The sequence below is a fragment of the Salmo trutta genome, chromosome 32, assembly GCF_901001165.1.
Source record: "Salmo trutta chromosome 32, fSalTru1.1, whole genome shotgun sequence".
Classification (NCBI taxonomy): domain Eukaryota; kingdom Metazoa; phylum Chordata; class Actinopteri; order Salmoniformes; family Salmonidae; genus Salmo; species Salmo trutta.
In genome coordinates this window covers 1,258,920-1,276,113 of record NC_042988.1, presented here as the reverse complement: position 1 = coordinate 1,276,113, position 17,194 = coordinate 1,258,920, and the positions used below count along the sequence as shown (strand labels likewise).

General features: G+C 42.0%; 1 protein-coding gene across 2 annotated transcripts in view; it reads right to left on the bottom strand.

Moving 5' to 3' along the window:
• Positions 1–1,289: 1,289 nt before the first annotated feature.
• The window catches only part of xpo6 (exportin 6), a 64,388-nt gene continuing 48,483 nt past the window's right edge, over positions 1,290–17,194 (bottom strand). For both annotated transcript variants that reach the window (XM_029726973.1, XM_029726974.1), the window contains exons 18-24: positions 10,744–10,899; positions 9,331–9,445; positions 8,893–9,064; positions 8,555–8,716; positions 7,876–7,974; positions 2,528–2,758; positions 1,290–1,989 (exon numbers count right to left, since the gene is read on the bottom strand). In XM_029726973.1, the coding sequence (XP_029582833.1) occupies positions 1,888–1,989; positions 2,528–2,758; positions 7,876–7,974; positions 8,555–8,716; positions 8,893–9,064; positions 9,331–9,445; positions 10,744–10,899 (1,037 nt within the window). In that variant the 3' untranslated portion in view covers positions 1,290–1,887. The remainder of the gene's footprint in view (positions 1,990–2,527; positions 2,759–7,875; positions 7,975–8,554; positions 8,717–8,892; positions 9,065–9,330; positions 9,446–10,743; positions 10,900–17,194) is intronic.

Here is a 17,194-nt window from a genome sequence, read left to right as displayed (position 1 = left end):
GTATCAGAGCATGAACAGGACGCGACATATGCCGCTGCGTTCATAACCATGTGGTAATTACAACTTGTGAAGTCATAAATGCGAGTTGGATGCATTCACGTGAAAAAAGCAGATTGGTTAACGGCAAACAACCTGTGTCAACCATAAACAAAGTACAGCTATTATCGAGGTAATTTCCTTAATATGTGACGTCAGAGTAAAGCATGTGGGAGAAGTCGGAGCTCAGGTATAATAGACAAGTTTCCCCCTTGTAATTACCAGTTGGAGGGCATTTCAACTGGATTTTTTTCCAGTCATATGTGGTAAATAACACCTTCTTACATGGTTATGAAGGTAGCATTAAGTTGCGGAAAGCTCAATATTATGCAGATGATCAGCAATATCGCAGTGTGATTGACCAGAAGCTCTATACACAGTAGCTTCCAGCCCCAACTGGATTGGCAGTTGATACCTAGCATGCTGTTGGCTTGCTAGCACCGACATAGGGACGCCATGTGGTTGCTAGCAAGCCAACAGCAAATGTTACATTTTGTATGTAATTATCTCCAATATAATTATCCACAGCACTATCGACCAATCAATGCTCATTATAGCTTCCAGGCCCTACTGGATTGGCTGTTGATACCTAGCGGTACCTAGCATGCATGATAGTTTGCTAGCACCCACGAGGGTGACGCTAGAGTGGAAATCCGAATTTCATGTTATAGTGGATCCTTAGTGTGCACCCTATCGCAGTGCATTTTCTTGTACGTTAAGCAAATACCTGTTAACATCAGACAATAAATAAATATTGAATGTATAGGTCTAACCCCACAAGGCATATTTTTTTAAACATTGAAATGGACCATTTTGACCTTAACTGCACTAGATTGAACAGTGAAAATATCCACTCCTTTGTTGTTGCTTAGTCAGATGAACTAATCCTGAATTATTGGAGCACACATAGGGCCGGTATCCCAGACACAGATTATATATATATTTTTAAATTCAGTTAAGAACAAATTCTTATTTACAATGACTTATTTACAGATTAGGCCTAGTCCTTGACTAAAAAAACATTTTTTATGAAGAATCCAGGAAACCGGAACCCAGGGTGGTATTGTCAGTTTGATAGTCAGTTCTGGAGAACCCCTTGTGAATACAGTTTTTTTTATTCCAACCTTATAATAAGTTGTGATCATTGTACATTGCTTTCTTTTAAAGTCTACTTTACATTTGAAAGAATTGCAAAAACAATGACATCGCAAGATTCAGTGTCACGTCATAGCACAAAAACAAATGAACAAAAAGTTTTTTAATAAACTTTATTAATTAAGCATAGTTTCTTCTGTTTCAGAATGGAATGATATGAAAGACATTAAGTTGAAAGTCTGTCTCCTTTGGAGATGAAAAACTGAAGGCAAGATCAATAAAAGCGAACACGTTTGTTTTAAAAACTCAAAATCAAGTTGGAAAGTGCTGAGTCCCAGCCTGGCCTTGTCGCAGAGGCCTGGGACAGAAGGCCTGGCTCAGACCGCTTCAGTCTGGGTTTAAATTGGGTCTAGACAAGACCAGATCTGCCCATTTGCCACCCATCAATTTGGCCTCGTCATCATCAATGGCAACAGACAAGTGAAAGAGGGCGTTGCTAAAAAAATAAAATAATAAAACCCTCTACAGCAGAAATGAAGCTCCTAGAGCACAACCGCCAGTCCGTACTTTTCTCAGAGAATCTTCAACCCAAAAGACAGGCCAGCCCATGTGGAGTTCCTATCCCCCTGGGAGGCTCAATAGAGGTGGTGGCTCAGAAGTAGAGGGGGTAGATAGGAGGGGAGCGGGCAGCACTGGTTTGGACAGACCCCAATGTTGAAAATCTGAGCTGTTTGGAGTGTGCCCATGGGCGATGTGCTATAGCTTGACAGTGCCAGTGGGAAGGCTGCTGTTACACAATCTGTAATATCGCAGGTCGTTTACCAGTCTGTGCACACTCTGAGTGAAGGAGGGCAAGTCCTAGAACAAGAGCGAGAGAGAACGAAAGAGAGAGGCACTGGTTACAAAGAAATCTAAAATGTGAAATTTAAACATTCAATGTACAAGAACACCCATTGGAACTATCCCACCAGTGTGTGCTAGTGTATATATTGGAAAAGAGCCAATGTAAATTCTGTTGCGCATGGGAGTTTGTTTATAAGCCCACATACTGTGCCCCCTGGCCCTCCTCCATTCCCGAATATGGGCCATGGGAAATTTCGACATTTTGTTGCACATATGCAGTCACATGCATAACAGACTTTATGGTAATTAAACAATTGTATCCTGTCATACTGTAAAGCATCCAGTTCAAACAGATACAACAATGCTACCATAGTTTTCCACTCATATTTCTCAGTCCAGAGTCTCTGATAATTCCAAGAGCACATAACTATATCATATTTGGCTAATACCTCACCATCATCACCTCTTTTACTATGAAACACAGTATACCCTACCCTGGACTCCCACTGCCGCGGCCATAACCCACTATAAACCATTTCCCATTAAGTCTCACCCGCTCCAGTTTAAAATTGCGGCCGAGCACCGCCCGCTGGTTGGCGTCCACACCCTGGCAGCCGTTGAGGAACTCAGGCATGAAGGCAGAGTAGAAGGCATCAAAGTCCACGGAGGCCATGTTGTACACTGCCAGGGCAATCTCCTCTTGGAGCAGGTCGTGACTTTTGTGGAGGAGCACCTGTAGGAGCACGTTGATGAAATGAAACAGCATGGAGGTCCGGAACAGCTTCTGGAATAGACACACAGACAAAGAACAGTGTGGCCAAACACCAAGTTAGAATCATTCAATTTAATTCCATGCATCTTCATTGTCCCCAAATGAATGATTTAAATTCCATGCATCGTTATTGTCCACAATGGCAATCACTGAATGTAACTCTTTACCAACTCACACTTCAGGCAAAAAGTTAATTCACCTTAAAGAAAATAATAAAATAACCTCTAATGCCATTTGCCTGATGACGCAAACTAAATTCTTCCGCTGCTCTATCGTTATACTTCAGTCTGAGACTGCCATCATTGAAGTTGTTTGTTGTGACATCAAAATGAGGGGTGTAGTACAAAACAAAGTCATCAGCGATTGGATCACCTAACCAATCAGAGTATTAAAGCCAATGATGAATTTTCAAAACACCACTTTACCCACGTGTTCTGGCCCAACCCATCAGCTTCTGCAAGCAATCAGACGGTCTAGAATGGATCCAGAACAATTGTGGAGAAGAAACTAACATCCGTGGGCCACGCAGCATTTGGCCGGAGCAAGGAGCTTGGGTAGCCAGGCAAATCGACCATATAAACTGGACAGATACTAATCCCAGAGAGTGCTTATATTAATCTGTCAGGTACTGTAACCGTCTGTCCATTTTTTAAATGTTGGTTGTGTCTTCAATGTAAAATGTAATTGTAAGGTCTTTTTAGTTCTGTGTTGGACCGCAGGAAGATGACGTAATTTTGGGGCGGCAGGTAGCCTAGTGGTTAGAGCGTTGGGCCAGTAACCGAAAGGTTGCTAGATCGAATCCCCAAGCTGACAAAGTAAAAATCTGTCGTTCTGCCTCTGAACAAGGTAGTTAAACCACTGTTCCTTGGCCGTCATTGTAAATAAGAATTTGCTCTTAACTGACTTGCCTAGTTAAATAAAGGTTAACTAAATAAAAAAATGTGGATCCTAATAAAATTGACATTAGAAATTTGTTTACAGATCATGTGCAAACAGCATACAGTGCCTTCGGAAAGTATTCAGACCACTTGACTTTTCCCACATTTTGGTACGTTACACCCTTACTCTGAAATTGATTAAATGGTTTCCCCCCCCACTCAATCTACACACAATGACAAAGCAAAAACAGGTTTTTATAAACGTTCGTTAATTTATTATTAAAAACAGAAATATCACATTTACATAAGTATTCAGACCCTTTACTCAGTACTTTGTTGAAGCAACTTCGGCAGCGATTACAGCATCGAGTCTTGGGTATGACGCTACAAGCCTGGAACACCTGTATTTGGGGAGTTTCTCCCATTGTTCTCTGCAGATCCTCTCAAGCTCTGTCAGGTTGGATCGGGAGAGCTGCTGCACAGCTATTTTCAGGTCTCTCCAGAGATGTTGCATCGGGTTCAAGTACGGGCTCTGGCTGAGCCACTCAAGGATATTCAGAGACTTGTCCCGAAGCCACTCCTGCGTTGTCTTGGCTCTGTGCTTAGGGTTGTTGTCCTGATGGAAGGTGAACCTTCGCCCCAGTCTGAGGTCCTGAGTGGTCTTGGAGCAGGTTTTCATCAAGGATCTCTTTGTACTTTGTTCTGTTCATCTTTCATTCAATCCTGACTAGTCTCCCAGTCCCTGCCGCTGAAAAACATCAACACAGCATGATGCTGCCACCACCATGCTTCGCCGTAAAGATGGTGCCAGGTTTCCTCCAGATGTGACGCTTAGCATTCAGGCCAAAGAGTTCCATCTTGGTTTCATCTGACCAGACAATCTTGTTTCTTAGGGTCTGAGTCCTTTAGGAGCATTTTGGCAAACTCCAAGCGGGCTGTCATGTGCCTTTTACTGAGGGGTGGCTTCCGTCTGGCAACTTTACCATAAAGGCCTGACTGGTGGAGTTCTGCAGAGATGGTTTTCCTTCTGGAAGGTTCTCCCATCTCCACAGAGGAACTCTGGAGCTCTATCAGAGTGACCATCAAGTTCTTGATCACCTCCCTGACCAAGGCCCTTCTCCCCCGATTGCTCAGTTTGGCCGGACGGCCAGCTCTAGGAAGAGTCTTGCTGGTTCCAAATATCTTTAATTTAAGAATAATGGCAGACAATGTGTTCTTGGGGACCTTTAATGCTGCAGCCATTTTTTGGTACCCTTCCCAAGATCTGTGCCTTGACACAATCCTGTTTTGGAGCTATATGGACAATTCCTTCAACCTCATGGCTTGGTTTTTGCTATGACACAAACTGTCAACTGTGGGACCTTATATAGACAGGTGTGTGCCTTTCCAAATCATGTCCAATCAATAGAACTTAACACAGGTGGATTCCGATCAAGTAGTTGAAACAGGATGCACCTGAGCTCAATTTCGAGTATCATAGCAAAGGGGCTGAATACTTATGTACGTAAGATATCCGTTTTTGATATTTCATACATTTGCAAAAATGTTTAAAAAAATGTTTTTGCTTTGTCATTATGGGGTATTGTGTGTAGATTGCTGAGGAATTGTTTTTATATAATCAATTTTAGAATAAGGCTGTAACATAACAAAATGTGGGAAAAGTCAAGGGGTCTGAATACTTTCCAAAGGCACTGTATATGCATGAAACAAAAGGTAAGAAGATAAAAGAGTAGTCTCGGAAATGATTTAAAAACTGGATATACTTGGCTAGTTGTTGACCACAAATCGGTCACAATATTTTACGGGTAGTAATAATTCATTAAATGCACTTATAATTATGCCATGTTTGAAACTTCTGTAGTAAGGAGAGCGGTCTGCAAAATGCAACCAGTCTATCAACCTAAAAAATACATGTATTTATGAATTCAAGACTCGGCCGGTAGGCGGCAGGTAGCCTAGCAGTTAGAGCGTTGGGCCAGTAACCGAAAGGTTACTAGTTCAAATCCCTGAGCTGACTAGGTAAAAAAAAAGTCAATCTGCACAATCCTAATTGGGTTGGGGATCGTCGTCAATAATGGCTGATCCCTGGCCCCGCTCTCCGAGGGTGTCTCAGGGGAGTGGGATATGCAAAAAACACATGACCATTTATCACCATCCACTTGTAAAGGTTACACACTTGTACATGTGTGAAACAGGACAAATATAAGCACCCCCTTAACTGACCTTTTTGAGATGCAAAAGTGAAGTAATGGACAAATATATTAAACTTCATAGTTCTCTCAGCATTTAGTGCTGCTATCATGCACTATATTGACTGACATAATTAGTGTGATAATAATAGCATAAACCATCATGACATGTAATGTGAAGGTTATATTTATATTGTTTTATATTATGGCTATCGTAGAAATACACTACATGACCAAAAGTATGTGGACACCGGCTTGTCAAACATCTCATTCTTAAATCATTGGCATTAATATGGAGTTGGTCCCCTCTTTGCTGCTATAACAGCCTCCACTCTTCTGGGAAGGCTTTGAACTAGATGGTGGAACATTGCTGCGGGGACTTGCTTCCATTCAGCCACAAGCGCATTAGTGAGTTCGGGCACTGATGTTGGGCAATTAGGCCTGGCTTGCAGTTGGTTCCAATTCATTCCAAAGTGTATCAATGGGTTTGAGGTCAGGGTTCTGTGCAGGCCAGTGAAGTTCTTCCACACTGATCTTGACAAACTTCTGTATGGACCCCACTTAGTGGATTGTCATTGTGACGCTGAAACAGGAAAGGGCCTTCCCCAAGCTGTTGCCACAAAGTTGGAAGCACAGAATCGTCTAGAATGTCATTGTATGCTGTAGCGTTACGATTTCCCTAAGGGGCTTAGCCCAAACCATGAAAAACAGCCTCAGACCATTATTCCTACTGCACCAAACTTTACAGTCGGCACAAATTGTGCAGGCTACTTTTATGTCCGTTTTAGATTATGGTGATATTATCTATATGCATGCATCGGCAAACACATTAAAACCACTGGATGCTATTTACCATTGTGCACTCAGGTTTATCACGTGTGATAGTTAAAACTCATAACTGTATCCTATATCAACATGTGGGTTGGGCCTCTCTATCTGTGAGGCGAGAGCAACATGCTCTCTTGTTTATTTATAAAGCACTTCTTTTAAAATTACCTCCATATATATATATCATCATTAATTTCCACTAGATATATTAATTTTAAAACCAATCACAGATGTGGATTACATTAGAGACTCCTGTGGTCTCCACAGAGTTGGGTAGGACTGCCTTCAGTTCCTTTGCACCTTATTTATGGAACAAACTGCAGATCCAACTGAAGTTAGACACTCTGGTGTCCCTTGCCCATTTCAAAAATGTTATGGAGGATCAATATGATGTTGTCTGTGATTGTTTCTGTTGAATTGTGTCTTTGTTGTATGTTTGAAATGTTCTTGTCTGTATGCCTAAAACTGTACATGTCAACATGTTTACACAGGGCACAGCCGTAAAAGAGATCCAGGTCTCAGTCTGTTTTCCCTGTTAAAATAAAGATTAAAAAACAAAAAACAAAAAAACTATGCATTGGGGCAGGTACCGTTCTCCTGACATCCACCAAACCCAGATTTGTCCGTCGGACTGTCAGATGGTAGAGCGGGATTCATCACTCCAGAGAACAAATTTCCACTGCTCCAGAGTACAATGGCGGTGAGCTTTACACCACTCTAGCCGACGCTTGGCTTTGCGCATGGTGATCTTAGGCGTGGCCTATCACTTCGCGGCTGAGCCATTGTTGCTCCTAGATGTTTCCACTTCACAATAACAGCACTTACAGTTGACCGGGGCAGCAATTTTATGAACCGACTTGTTGGAAAGGTGGTATTCTATGACAGTGCGACATTGCAAGTCACTAAGCTCTTCAGTAAGGCCATTCTACTGCCAATGTTTGTCTATTGAGATTGCATGGATGTGTGCTCGATTTTATACCTGCCAGCAATGGGTGTGGCTGAAAAAGCCAAATCCACTCATTTGAAGGGGTGTCAACATACTTTTGTATATATAGTTTAGAATTAGATAGAAATAGAATAGTAATCATATTTTCATGATGACAACAATATGAGGTGAGGTTACTAAGTTGGACCATTCAAATAAATTGTCACAAGGCAGAGAAAGGGTAATTTTGGAGCAACAATAAATTGCACTTCAGGAGCTAATGGTATGGCATATAAGAGCTGAACTCACTCTGTGGTAGAGCTTGTGCTTGCTGTTGAGGGACTCCAGGTAAGAGAGGTTCTGCTTGAAGATGTGGATGTCTGGCTGCAGGAAAGACTGCCCAAATGCCTGGAGAAACAGATTTGAGCCCTTGTCAGGGAATTCTACAGTCCTGTCCAAAAAAAAACATACCCATTCACCCTAGATACTGAAATAACTGGATAGTTATAATCCAGGGTTGGTTGGGGTCAATTCGAATTCGAAAAACATTTGAAATAAATAGCTTCTACTTTTCAGGTTATTGAGAAGTAATTGAATTCGAGCTTAATTCCTGAATTGACTGAATTCAATTCAAATTGACCACAATCCTGTATAAGCAATATGGTATATTTAATATATATATATATTCACCCTCACCATGCTATAACTAACGTTACCACATACTCATACCCATATATTTAGCTTGCTAACGTTCGCTATGACCTGGCCAGCTAAAATTCAACTCTGATTTCCTAGCTAATGTTAGGTAGCTAGCATTCAAGGGCTGACCGTTCTCATAAAAGTTTATTGTGTAGTGCAAAAATGAATGAAGGACCCAGCTATGGTGGTAATTCGTGTCATGTCTGACAACTGCAGTAGTACTATCTAACATCAACAAGCCCAGATGAGCTAGCTAAACATGGTGTGAGCATCCCCCCCACCCACACACCTGCATGGCAGCACTAAACTGGGCCTCATTCTCCATGGTCTCCTCGGCCGATCCCCTCTGCACACTGGCTAGGACAGAGGTCTTGAAGAAGTACCTCCAGTTATGGTGAAGCACCTGGTATAGCAGCTCAAACATCTCTGCTTTGACGTCTGGAGAGGAACGCTGTGGGACAGACAAAGAAATCACAATAGACTTTAATTATCCATTGTTGATCAAAAATTCATATTTTTTGCTGACCCAGTGCCCAAACCCATCGATGGACATGCCCCCCACACACACAGTGCATGTATACATGTTTTTATTTTTATATCAGTGTGAATGAGAGTGCGCACTCTCACCTCAGCCACAATAGGATAGACCTGCTCCATGCAGAGAGCTATTATGCTGGGTAGGAAGGGTTTGAAGGCCTGGCCGGGCTCCTGAACCACCACCTGAAGAATCTTTAGGAACTTCTCCACCACTCGGCAGCCTGCGCTGCCCTCCTGCAAGATACTGGCTGCCAGCTGCTCCCTGGGACGGACATACAAGAACAAACAAACAATTTATAGCTTCTAAACGTGTAAAACTATCATGGGGATGTTGAGGACGGCCAGTCCTCGCGTCTACAGCGCTATCTATTAATTTGAGAGGGGTTACATTTCTCTAGCCTCATCCCTCAACTGTATATCAAAACGTGTCGGAGCTGCTGTTTTGTTTTCAGAATCCCAGATTGTAGCTTTAAAATGGTCACAAAATTTGTGTCTAAGCGCGTGCATGTGTGTGTGTGTGTGACCTACCTGGTGAACATGCTGAGGAAGGTGTGTATAATTTGTCCGGTGAAGGGCACACCCATCTGAACACGCAGACCTTGAAACAGTGTGAGGAAGAAGCTCAGCATCTCATCCGTCACATCTTGAGGATAGAGGAAGTGACAATGGGAAAGACAATGTCAGAAAGAATAACTCAGCTTTGGCATTATATCAAATCAACGACCAGAATGTTTTGAATGAAAATTAAATTTGAAGTGATAAAGAGAATGAAATCTGCAACGGTCCTTTCTAAAGGTGACTACAAGCTTCACTCCATTGATCTACTGTACGTGCGTGCTTGTGGGTGGAATGGGATTTTTGGAGTGGCGGACACCTTTTGGTAACATGACATCCTCGCCGTCTCACTCCCATTCACAAGGGGGCGATAGTTTTTTGTCTTTTAATTTTGTGAAAGCAAGAAAGAGTTACCTTCCCTTACTAGTAGTAGCTAGCTGGCAGCCTGGCTAGCTGACTTTAGCCTGGATAAAAACATAGCAAGCTAGCTCGCTAGCTTTTTTAGCTTCCCACATCTCCATGTTAAATAATCATAATGAATCATAATGAAAAAATATGCCCTGCCAAATATTATTTTACTTGCCGGTGTAACCTAAAACATTATCCCACTTTGATATGCTGCTTGCATATTAATTCCCATACCAGCTAAACATAGAACGTCATGTTTTGGTCACAGAGTAAAAAAGCACATGGCTAGCTCGTTGGCTACAGCAGGTTCTACCATTTCGAAATATCCAACCTTTTGGGTCGATTCTTGTTGTTTGGTTTACTGTTTGAACAGCTGTTGAGATTATATTTGGTTATCAATGCAAAATAGGCTACTTTGATGAATAGCCTATTTATCAGATGACAGAAACAAGCGACAACACTGTCCCCATGGCAGCAGAAGGAATGATACGACGTCTCACTTTTTTACTACCTGAAAGTTATGTAGAACGCCAGGGCGTATTACAAGGAGCCGACACTTTAGTAGACGAAAAACGACATTGCAACACTCCGAATCTTGCGTATGCATAGAGCTTGTAGTACGCTTGAAATATCATTCATAAAAGGTGAATCTCAATGAAAAAAATGGGAAAAAGGCACAAGCAACATTTCCTGTGAAATTGTTAGAATGGCTGAAAGTACAGTTGCACACTGTGTGTACTTGTAAATAAACATTTTGTTAAGTGCAACGTTTTTGTCACATACATTGACCTTGCTCAGGCATATCACGCGTATAACATTACATTGTAAAATGACTTGAAATGTACTTTGGTGATGGATTTTAGATTTTAATATAAATGGAGATAAAATCAGTGAATGGGTAATAGTAAAATTACAACACGTCAGCTCTCTATGATGACTGAAACTATTGTGTTGTAACATTGTGTTTTTTCTTCTGACCTGGCTGCTGGATGAAGACAGGAAAGAGGCCCAAGGAAACTTGCACAGACTCCTGGAGACTCTGGTAGCAGATCTGTCGGGATTTGGTGGATTCCCCGGAGATGCTGTCCACTATGTCTCTTAGCACCGGCAATGTCTGGTGCAACACTGCTTTCGCTAAGAGAGAGAGAGAGAAAGAGGCATGGGTGGTAAGAAAGATGTTAAGGTTCCTGCTATAAAGCCAAAAGAATGTCTCTAGTGTTCCTTTCTTACAACCAGTTCATTAAACTTCAGAGGTGACACGACTACATTACTCTGTGTTGATTATTGTACATTGTCCCAGTCAAAAAAGGGCTTTACTCAGTCTAAATTTTACTTGGTCATTTTTTTTTAGGAATTACATGGTATAGTGGTATATAATTACATAATTATTCCCTCATAATTACCCTTACATTTAATCAAACTTTGTATTTATGCATAGAATTATATACATACAGTGGCAATAAAAAGTATGTGAACCCTTTGGAATTACCTGGATTTCTGCATAAATCAGACATCAAATTATCTGATCTTAATCTAAGTCACAACAGACTAACAGTGTTCTTAAACTAATAACACACAAATTCTTGTATTTTTCTTGTCTATATTGAATATATAATTTAAACATTCACAGTGTAGGTTGGAAAAAGTATGTGAACCCCTAGGCTAATGACATCTCCAAAAGCAAATTGGAGTCAGGAGTCCGCTAACCTGGAGTCCAATCAATGAGACGAGATTGGAGATGTCGGTTAGAGCTGCCTTGCCCTATAAAAAAAAGTCACAAAATTTGAGTTTGCTATTCACAAGAAGCATTGACTGATGTGAACCATGCCTCAAACAAAAGAGATCTCAGAAGACCGAAGATTAAAAATTGATGACTTGCATAAAGCTGGAAAGGGTTAAAAAAAAGTATCTCTAAAAGCCTTAATGTTCATCAGTCTATGGAAAGACAAATTGTCTGTAAATGGAGAAAGTTTAGCACTGTTGCTACTCTCCCTAGGAGTGGTCATTCTGCAAAGATGAATGCAAGAGCACAGCACATAATGCTAAATGAGGTTAAGAAGAATCCTAAAGTGTCAGCTAAAGACTTACAGAAATCTCAGGAACATGCTAACATCTCTGTTGACGAGTCAACGATACGTAAAACACTAAACAATTCATGGGAGGACACCACGGAAGAAGCCACTGCTGTCCAAAAAAAACATTGCTGAACGTCTGAAGTTTGCAAAAGTGCACCTGGATGTTCCACAGCGCTACTAGAAAAAGATTCTGTGGACAAATGAAACTGCAGTTGAGTTGTTTGGAAGGAACACACAACACTATGTGTGGAGAAAAAAAAGGCACAGCACACCAACATCTAAACCTCATCCCAACTGTAAAGTATGGTGGAGGGAGCATCATGGTTTGGGGCTGCTTTGCTGCCTCAGGGCCTGGACAGCTTGCTATCATCGACGGAAAAATGAATTCAAGTTTGTCAAAACATTTTGCAAGGAGAATGTTAGGCTAGCTGTCTGCCAATTGAAGCTCAACAGAAGTTGGGTGATACAACAGTACAACGCCCAAAACACAGAAGTAAATCAACAACAGAATGGCTTCAACAGAAGAAAATACTCCTTCTGGAGTGGCCCAGTCAGAGTCCTGACCTCAATCCGATTGAGATGCCGTGGCATGACCTCAAGAGAGCACTTCGCACCAGACACCCCAAGAATAGTGCTGAACTGAAACAGTTTTGTAAAGAGGAATGGTCCACAATTCCTCCTGACCGTTGTGCAGGTCTGATCCGTAACTACAGAAAACGTTTGGTTGAGGCTATTGCTGCCAAAGGAGGGTCAACCAGTTATTAAAGCCAAGGGTTCACATACTTTTCCCACCCTGCACTGTGAATGTTTACACGGTGTGTTCAATAAAGACATGAAAACATAATTGTTGTGTGTTTGTCTATTGTTGTGACCTAGATGTAGATCAGATCAAATTTTATGACTCATTTACACAGAAATCCAGGTATTTCCAAAGGGTTCACATACTTTTTCTTGCCACTGTGTGTGTATATACACTCCTCAAAACAATAAAGGGAACACTAAAATAACATATCCTAGATCTCAATGAATGAAATAATCTTATTAAATACTTTTTTCTTTACATAGTTGAATGTGCTGAAAAATCACAAAAATAATCAATGGAAATCCAATTTATCAACCCATGGAGGTCTGGATTTGGAGTCACACTCAAAATTAAAGTGGAAAACCACACTACAGGCTGATCCAACTTTGATCCAAATGAGGCTCAGTAGTGTGTGTGGCCTCCACGTGCCTGTATGACCTCCCTACAACGCCTGGGCATGCTCCTGATGAGGTGGCGGATGGTCTCCTGAAGGATCTCCTCCCAGACCTGGACTAAAGCATCCGCCAACTCCTGGACAGTCTGTGGTGCAACATGGCGTTGGTGGATGGAGCGAGACATGATGTCCCAGATGTGCTCAATTGGATTCAGGTCTGGGGAACGGGCGGGCCAGTCCATAGCATCAATGCCTTCCTCTTGCAGGAACTGCTGACACACTCCAGCCACATGAGGTCTAGCATTGTCTTGCATTAGGAGGAACCGAGGGCCAACCGCACTAGCATATGGTCTCACAAGGGGTCTGAGGATCTCATCTCGGTACCTAATGGCAGTCAGGCTACCTCTGGCGAGCACATGGAGGGCTGTGCGGCCCCCCAAAGAAATGCCACCCCACACCATGACTGACCCACCGCCAAACCGGTCATGCTGGAGGATGTTGCAGGCAGCAGAACGTTCTCCACGGCGTCTCCAGACTCTGTCACGTGTGCTCAGTGTGAACCTGCTTTCATCTGTGAAGAGCACAGGGCGCCAGTGGCGAATTTGCCAATCTTGGTGTTCTCTGGCAAATGCCAAAGGTCTGCACGGTGTTGGGCTGTAAGCACAACCCCCACCTGTGGACGTCGGGCCCTCATGGAGTCTGTTTCTGACCGTTTGAGCAGACACACGCATATTTGTGGCCTGCTGGAGGTCATTTTACAGGGCTCTGGCAGTGCTCCTCCTTGCACAAAGGCGGAGGTAGCGGTCATGCTGCTTGGTTGTTGCCCTCCTACGGCCTCCTCCACGTCTCCTGATGTACTAGCCTGTCTCCTGGTAGCGCCTCCATGCTCTGGACACTACGCTGACAGACACAGCAAACCTTCTTGCCACAGCTCGCATTGATGTGCCATGCTGGATGAGCTGCACTACCTGAGCCACTTGTGTGGGTTGTAGACTCCATCTCATGCTACCACTAGAGTGAAAGCACCGCCAGCATTCAAAAGTGACCAAAACATCAGCCAGGAAGCATAGGAACTGAGAAGTGGTCTGTGGTCACCACCTGCAGAACCACTCCTTTATTGGGGGTGTCTTGCTAATTGCCTATAATTTCCACCTGTTGTCTATTCCATTTGCACAACAGCATGTGAAATTTATTGTCAATCAGTGTTGCTTCCTAAGTGGACAGTTTGATTTCACAGAAGTGTGATTGACTTGGAGTTACATTGTGTTGTTTAAGTGTTCCCTTTATTTTTTTGAGCAGTGTATATTAGAGATCTCGAAAAAAACGAAGAGACCTCGGCAAAATGATGAGTTTCTTTTGTTTTACTATTTATAGGTATGTGTTTGGGTAAAATGAACATTTTTGCTTTATTCTATAAACTACTGACAACATTTATCCCAAATTACAAATACAGATATTGTCATTTAGACTATTTATTTGTAGAAAATAACTGGTCAAAATAACAAAAAAGATGCAGTGTTGTCAGACCTCAAATAATGCAAAGAAAATAAGTTCAAATTCATTTTTAAACAACACAATACTCATGTTTAAACTTAGGAAGACTTCAGAAATTAATATTTGGTAGAATAACCCTGATTTACAATCACAGCTTTCATACGTCTTGGCATGCTCTTCACCAGTCTTTCACATAGATGTTGGGTGACTTTATGCCACTCCTGTCGCAAAAACTCAAGCAGCTCGGCTTTGTTTGATGGCTTATGACTATCCATCTTCCTCTTGATCACATTCCAGGGGTTTTCAATTGGGTTCAGGTCTGGAGATTGGGCTGGTGAGACTCATGTCGCCTACGGTAGGCCTACAGTATATTGAAAAATATGATGTGACCAATAATTACATAGAGGATTGGAGGATTCTAAATTAAAACATGGGTCTCACGGTGGCGGCCGGCACGGGTATCGAACCTGTATCTGTAGCAACGCATTTGGCACTGCGGGAGCCCACATCCACTAAGTATCAAAATACAGAGAGGTGTTGGTAAGGGTATATTGTCCTGTTAATAGCCCATAATGGGTTATTATAATGCTGTACATGGTGTCCAGGTCAGGATAACCAAAACATTTCTTTATTAAAGACTATCAGAAAGAATGTTGGTACATTTTTATTTTGATCCAAAGCCATGAATGAGTGAGTCACTCAGCTTTATCACTCAGCTTTATGTAGGTGCAGGGCTATATGACTGTGTCGTCAACTTGATAATATATAACGACATTTTGAAAGTTATTTCATTTTTAAAAAACTAAAGAAAGCGACTATAATCTGAAAAGGCCAAAATAATATTTGTAAAGGCCAAAACTTTTATTTCTGTTTTTAGAGGGAGTGAAACGCTGGGCCAATTGTGCGCCGCCCATAAAGGCCAAAATATAGTTCTGCTAATAGCCATAATGGCGCTGTACAACATGATCGTGTGTGTTTGAAAGAGTATTTTATCATTATTTTATTAACGAAAGCATAAAGATGCTGAAGAAATACAGTACCGTACAGTATATGCTTTTACATTTGGATAATAAAGCATTTAGAAGCTATAAGCCAGCTGCATTTGTTTATTAGGCTACTGTGCAGTCTGACAAGTAAACATAGCCTACAGTACATACTGTAGTAAATATGGTAAAGTGCCTAATTCCTTACAGAAGGGAGAGCAGGCCATGTTCAGACTTTCTCGGTGACCTCAAGTACTCAACTCTGTCTTTAATGCGGTTTTGGGTTGTATCAGTCATGGACAGAAACTTCTGAGACACAGTATTAATGATGAACACACAGAGGTTCACTGGTAAGCCACATTTGCCTCGGGATAAATCACTGTTGGTATTCAAATCAAATTGTATTAGTCACGTGCCGAATACAGTGAAATGCTTACTTACGAGCCCCTAACCAACAATACAGTTTAAAAAAATATATGGATAAGAATAAGAAATAAACGTAACAAGTAATTAAAGAGCAGCAGTAAAATAACAATAGCAAAACTATATACAGGGGGGTACCGGTACAGATTCAATATGTGGGGGCACCATTCTGTGCCCACTTGCGGTATCTCTCTTCGGTTACACTTCCTTGGAATAGTAGAACAGCATAACGGTCTGGACGGCCCTTGCTGTGCCCGGTGAGCAGTTGGTCAAGTTCTGTTGCCAGAAGAGGAATGGAAATGTCAGGGTGAACCGACGACCTCGCCAGGTATGTTGACTCTGGCTGTCGGAGGTGGAGTTCCAGAGCTCACAGGTGTGCCTGGCATGGATTGTGACTCCATCTTGTTCCTCCGCCTCTTCTATACGTCATTCTCATAAAGACACCATTATCAGTTACATTGTTTTAGTTTGAACGTGCAGACTGGCACTAAGAACAGAACAGCAGGAATGTATCCCTAGTCAGCGCTATTATTAGTGAAATGCCCCTTAAAGTGTTGCCAGTGTAGCGGGGTGGGTGTCTACCCTTCCCCATGGGCTAGGTCAGTCTTCTGTGCGCGGCTCTGCGGCCCATCCTGTGCCCCCTGCCCTCGTAGCTTGAACCTCGCGCGCTTTCAGTGGATACAGCGGGAGAACTGCAAGGCAATCCCATCGTGCGCCACTCGGGAGCCATGATCAATATACATTGTCCTGCTAATAACAGGGTTAATAATATATCTGTCAGAATATCCAACAGGCTTTTATATAATTCTAAATGAATAATATATATTTTTTTATCGCTTTGTTTGAAATAAAAATACAAATATTTGAGATTATTTTGTTTTCAAATAACGCAAAATGAGCGAGAAAAAGGCCATTCTTGAGCATTGGGTGAGACATTGTTTGAATTTGTAAATAAAGCCAGTTTCTTATTTAGAATTATTTATCTCCGTTTTTAGAGGGAGAGAAAGCAAAAACCTACAATCATCTCATGGGTCTTCCAGTCGAGGGCAGCACGGGTATTGAACCAGCATCTGTAGCAACCGTTGCGCCACTCAGGCGCTGTACAACATGACCTGTCGGGAGTGGCCTACACTACTACAGTAAGAGAAAAATAATCCTAACAAAATAAAATAAGTGTAACAACAGTTTTAGTAAGTAATACTGAAGTCGTGCACAATTATCAGTTTCTATTTAGGTTTATGTCACCCATTCATTGTCA